This window comes from Guyanagaster necrorhizus, assembly GCF_019112545.1.
Source record: "Guyanagaster necrorhizus MCA 3950 unplaced genomic scaffold BT62scaffold_9, whole genome shotgun sequence".
NCBI lineage: Eukaryota > Fungi > Basidiomycota > Agaricomycetes > Agaricales > Physalacriaceae > Guyanagaster > Guyanagaster necrorhizus.
In genome coordinates, this window is record NW_025064888.1 from 751,476 (window position 1) to 757,706 (window position 6,231).

Sequence of the window (6,231 nt, forward strand, 5' to 3'; positions counted from 1 at the left end):
AACAAAAAACCTTAGTGTGGGATCTGACCACTAAGACCCAAATTGAAATACTCATCTTCCACTCTATACATGCAGTGACAGCCCTGATTGATAGTGATTGCACCAAGAGCTCAATAAATCATGCTTTCATCAATAAGCACAGTTTGCCAACATAGGCTACTGCTACCCTTATCTCTGTTTACAATGCAGATAGTATGAAAAACCAAGCCAGGTCAATAACCAAGTTCATTGAACTTTGGTTAACCATAGGAGATCACTCTGAATGGATCAACTTAGCTGTCATTGACCTTGGAACTAAGAAAGTGTTCCTTGGTTATGATTGGCTGATACAATATAATTCTCTGGTCAATTAGAAGATTAGACAAATTATCTTTGCACAATGCTGATGCTGCAAAATCCCCTTTGAACTGCCAGATGAGGATCCTGAAGATTGATGGGATGAGGGGATGAAAGACAGTGAGACCATTCTTATCATCAACATAGAATAAGCTGTACATGTTCAGACAATGCACCACACCAATGATTTGGCAGCAAAAGCCAATACAGAAAAAGAAGAGAGGACATTCAAAGAAATAGTGCCTAAATGGATTCAAGATTATAAAGACCTATTCAGCAAGGAGAGTTTTGATGAGCTACTAGAACCAAAGCTATAAGACTATGCTATCAAACTAATCCTAAACACAAATGCCAACCTTGACTGTAAAACATATCTGCTCAGTTATCTGGAGCAATAGGAGCTCAACAAATTTCTGAAAGAGAATCTCTCCAGTGAGCACATTCAATCCTTGAAGTTGCTGATGGCATCTTCTTTCTTTTTTGTCAAAAAGAATGATGAGAAGCTCAGGTCTGTCCAAGATTATTAGAAGTTAAATGAGATGATGATCAAAAATCACTACTCTCTCTTATTAATCTCAGAACTGATGGACAAGCTGTGGGAGGCCTGCTACTATACAAAGTTGGATGTCAGATGGAAGTATAATAATATATAAATCAAGAAAGGTGACAAATAGAAGGCAGCCTTTTGCATCAACCAAGAGCTTTTCAAACTAACTGTCATGTTCTTTGGGCTAACAAACTCACCAGCCACCTTCCAGTGGATGATGAACAATACCTTCAAAGATCTCACCACCACCAGAAAAGTCACTATTTATCTTGATGATATCCTTATCATGTCTAAGGACAAAAAGAAACACCAATAACTAGTTCAGCAAGTGTTAGCTCTGATAAGAAAGCATAAACTATTTCTCAAAGCAGAGAAGTGCAAATTTGAAGTGCTGAAAACAGTATCTGAGGGTGATCATTAGTGAAGAGAGCATCTGGATAGATCTGGTGAAAGTAGCAGAAGTAACCAAATGGCTGGAGCTGACAAAGAAGAAGGAACTTCAGTCATTTCTGAGGTTCACTAACTTCTACTGTCAGTTCATATGAGATTATAGCAAGATTGTCCAACCTATGATACAGCTTACTGGTAATGCCCTATAGGTATGAGAACCCTCCCAACAGGCCACATTTGACTATCTCAAATAATGCCTTACAGAAGATATAGTCTTGGCAATTTCAACACAAGATGGGAAGTTCAGAGTGGAGGTGGAATTAAGTGAAGAAGTGATTGGCATAGTACTTTCTCAGAAACAGGACAGAAAGTAGTGATCAGTGGCTTTTGTCTCCAAGACACTAACTGTCACTGAATGCAACTATAAAATATATGACAAGAAACTTCTTGCCATTATGCTAGCCCTTGCAGAGTAGTGTCACTATCTGATTGGAGCAGTACAGACCTTCAAGATCTGAACAGACCACCAGAACCTTTGATATTTCCAACTTTCCTAAAAACTTAATTGACAACAAGCATGATAGATCATAGAACTAATAAAAAGGCCAATCTCTTGAGTTGATAAGTAGATCATGACCAGAGGAAAGAGAACAATGAGAGGGTGGTGTTATTAAGACTGGAACACTTTCAAGCTATGATAATGTCAATGGAGAAGGAGATTCATGAATAGATCAAGAGTACAACATGAGACACCAGCCAGTGGGACCAGCCAGTGGCTCTCTCACTCAATTATGAATGAGGGATGATGAAAAAAGGTGGACTGATTCATGATGATGGAAGAATATATATCCCTTGTGATCATCAACTTCAAGGAGAGATTATAGCCATCATGTGACTGCAGGACATCTGAGAATCACAAGAACCAAAGAGTTGATTTTATGCAACTATTGATGGCTGAAGATGAGACAGGATATAGAGAGATACATGAAAAGATATGAAATGTGTCAGCAGATGAAGGCTTCAACTCAACTGAAAGTGGCATCACTCTACCCAAACAAGATTCTAAGGACACTCTGGACCCATATATCCATCAACATGATTATTAGACTACCTGATTGCAGTAGCTATGATGTAATTATTATCATTATTGACCAATTCTTAAAGGCTATTATCCTGATCACATGTTCAATAGAATTATCATCAGAGAGATAGGCAAAGATCCTCTGTGATGAAGTCTATGCAAAGTATGGCATGCCTCAGGTTATCATCTCTGACTGAGATCTCTAATTTATGTTGAAGTTTCTCAATGATTTATATCAACTCTTAAATATTTGTAGCAATACCTCCACTGCATATCATCTCTAGACTGATGGCCAGATAGAGCAGGTGAACCAGAAGATAGAGAAGTATCTCTGCATGTTCATTAACTACCAACAGGATGAATGCATGGAATGGCTTGCATTAGCAGCATTCCAACATTCCAACTACATCCACTCTGCCACAAGAAAAACACTCTTTTTTGCTAATTATGATCAACATTCTAACATCTCACACATTGAATGACTACACACTACAATGTCTGTCTCCTTGGATTTTGCTTTAACTATGGCTAAAATTCATGACAAAACTCACACTGCTCTTAAAAAGGCAGCCACATTTATAAAGATACAATACAACAAACACTATCATTCTGCACATCAATACTTTATCAATGACAAAGTCTGATTTGACACATCCAACCTTCATCTACCACATTCCAAACAGAAGTTAGCCAATAAATGAACTGGCCCCTTTCTTGTTATCACTAAAGTCAGCTGATTGGCCTATAAACTCCATCTCTCTATTGGATGACACATCCATAATATCTTTAATGAATCCTTTCTCACACTATATATCACACTGGCCTTCTCAAATCAAGAATGGCCATCCACTCCTGAACCAATACTAGTCAATGACAAAGACCACTATGAAGTCAACCAAGTCCTCAATCACAGACTCCAAAAGGTGCATGCTCATGATGGTGAATCAAGAACAACAGTCAATTATCTGGTTAGTTGAAAGGGCTACAGTCTTGAATCTAACCAGTGGGTCAATAAACAACATATGAATGCTGCTGACACTATACACAACTATGAACTCTCCTTAGATTGATCTATCAGAATGATGGTCTTAAGAGAGAGATAATGTTACAATTTTTCTATTTTTTTTCTTGATTAACCTCTATTCATGCTTAGTCACTATAATAGGCAGAGTCAGCCATTGTCCTTTAACAATAACAACACTTCTTGATGATAGAAAATACTCTTTTGTAGGTAGTAATGATGCTCAAGGACAATGAGTATCATAGCAGAGAAACACATAATTAATAGATGTACATTTAACCAGAATATGAACAGTATATAAATAGTGTAGCTCTCACTGTATATCCTCAGCTTTGAGTTAAAGTTTATCTTCACCATTCTATCTCAAGCTGACTTATAATTGACCTTGAGATATAACACTATACAAGCATATATAAGTGAACTTGGGTGTGACTATACAAACTTGATACAGTGCTCATTTATCACATGTTTAGATCATGTATCACTTAGACTCAACAGTCTGCAAGACTTCACTATACTCAGAGTCTTGATGATCTGGAGAAATGTGAAGTTTATTTTGGAAGACTATATAAAGGAAAAAAGCTTATAAAGGAACAACTTTCTACCATTAATGCAGCTGAATGAAATTTGACAACTGCACAGCAGTAAATATTTGCCAAATATTAGAACAAGCTGACAGAAGACAAGAGCTGAGAGCAACATACTGCATCTCAGACTCTAATGGCTACATCTGGATCCAGCTCTTATATTGCTAAAGGAAAATTTGCCAACTGCAATCAGAAGATTGATGATACTAAATTAAATATCAAGGCATAATATAGAGCTCTTGAGATATGGAATCAGGCTTGAGACATCAATCAAGAAGTCTCTGAAGGTGATATGTCTCATTCAGAGGCTCACTCAGAGGTTGAAGATGGTTTTATAACTGTTATGATTTTTTCTATTTTCTTTCCTTTTTCCTTGATTTATTTGGGATTGACCCCTATTTCTGCTTAGTTAGAGTGCCTAGACCAGGCACTTAGGATGGCAGAAATGCTTAGTCATCAGCATCGCCCTGATTCTGGTTGCTGCTGTGAAGTTGCGCAGCAGCATAATGACAGAGAAGTCTCTCTTATTTTTGTGCAGCAGTAACAGCAGTAATAGCACAACAGCAGGACAATACTTTTTGTAGGTATCTTAGCAATGCTGGACAAAATGCTACACAGCATCAGCAAAGACAATTAGGTAGTTATATTCTTAGAACAATAAGAATTTAGTATTTAAGTAGCATAGCTCTTGCTGTAGTAACTCCAGCTTCAAGCTAAAGTTTATTCTTTACTATCTACTCTCGAGTGACTTGCAACTGCCTTGATCACACAATGCTGATAGCACATCAGTGAACTCTGATAGTATAACCCAAAGTGCAAGGTTCTATTAGTTTATCACATATTATCAGTCACATGAAATTTGGGCTTAACAATGACTGTCAGAAAGTCTTCTAAGTATAACAAACAAAAAGAAAGACCTCAGGAATTAAAACTAAAGACAAAGGTTCACAAAACAGGCTGCTATAATGCCCTTGAAGTAGAAGAAACATCAGATGAAGATTCAGAGTCAGATTTGAAGGCAGAACCTCAACCAAAAAAGGCACTCTCTAAGACAAGTGCAAAATCTTTGAAATGAAAGACTGTCAGACCATTGACTGATCATAGAATGAGGAACATCATACAAAAACACTCAAAGGCATCTTCAAATAGCTGTTATAGCAGCTGATATAGATCTACCTGTCCTATGAATCAGCTACTATCAGATAGCTTCTTGGCTGATATATTAGATGTTGGCAAATCAAAGAAGAAGCAGAAGGTCTCATCTGAGTGTAAGAAAAAACTCAATAAGAAAAAGCTTGAGAAACAGAAACATAAGTACTATGTTAGTTCCTTTAGCTCTGAATCATCAGAGTCTACTTCCAGTAATGAGTCTGACTCAGATTGAGATTTTAATTATTCAGGATCTTTTCTGTTAGATGATGGTTTCCCAAATACTGGTTCAAGCTCATTGAGCTCAAGTAGCAGTGATGCAAGCAATGAGTCAAATATATCAGATAGCTCTAAGCTATCCAATCATAGATGTCAACACCATTATCATCATACTAAAAGGTATGGTTCTCATCAGCATAAGCATAGAAGTTAAAAACATCACTACAAAAGATTAATTTGACCAATATCTCCTACACTATATGATGGCACAGCTGATGGTGAAAAATTCCATTACTTTACAATGGAATTGACCCAATTCTGCAAAGAAGGTCAAGTTCCAAAGAATAAACAGATATTTCTAGCATCATATTATCTGAAGGAAAAAGCATTATCTTTCTTCATTCAGAAGGTTTCAAAAAAACCATGCAAAATAGATATTGATAGACCTCTTGTGAGGAATCTTTAATTCATGCTTCTCTTTAAATTACCAAAGTCAGCAATAGAATAAAATAAAGAAGTGCTACTAGAATGATCACACTGTTTTAGAATACATTTATAAGCTGAAAATCTTATATGGCCTTGTTAGTGTGACTAGCAAGCATGAGCATATTATCAAGCTTTGAGATAGATTCCATAGGGAGATGCAGTATGAACTCCATCAAATAAAGCTCAATAAGAAGATTCATAGCTGGTGCTGTATTGTCAAAGAGGCTGAACTCATTGAAATGGCTGACCTTGAGTCTACACCTCATAGTATTAAGGAAAAGAAGCCATCATAGAGAGGTTCTGAAAACAGCAATAATCATGGAAATAGTGGGTGTACATTTAAGAAATATAAGTCTGGTAACAGTCTTTCAAAGAGATATTCTCATAACAAGAATAGACTCTGTAAGAGAGGATC

At 36.8% G+C, this 6,231-nt stretch overlaps 1 protein-coding gene across 1 annotated transcript; it reads left to right on the forward strand.

The window, feature by feature from the left end:
• Positions 1–4,833: 4,833 nt before the first annotated feature.
• Positions 4,834–5,641, forward strand: BT62DRAFT_918931 (uncharacterized protein; the record flags this gene model as incomplete). The annotated part of the gene is made up of 3 exons (XM_043184112.1): positions 4,834–5,017; positions 5,165–5,283; positions 5,603–5,641. The coding sequence occupies 3 exons, from the start codon at positions 4,834–4,836 to the stop codon at positions 5,639–5,641; spliced, it is 342 nt and encodes a 113-aa protein (XP_043041183.1).
• Between the last annotated feature and the right edge of the window lie 590 nt (positions 5,642–6,231).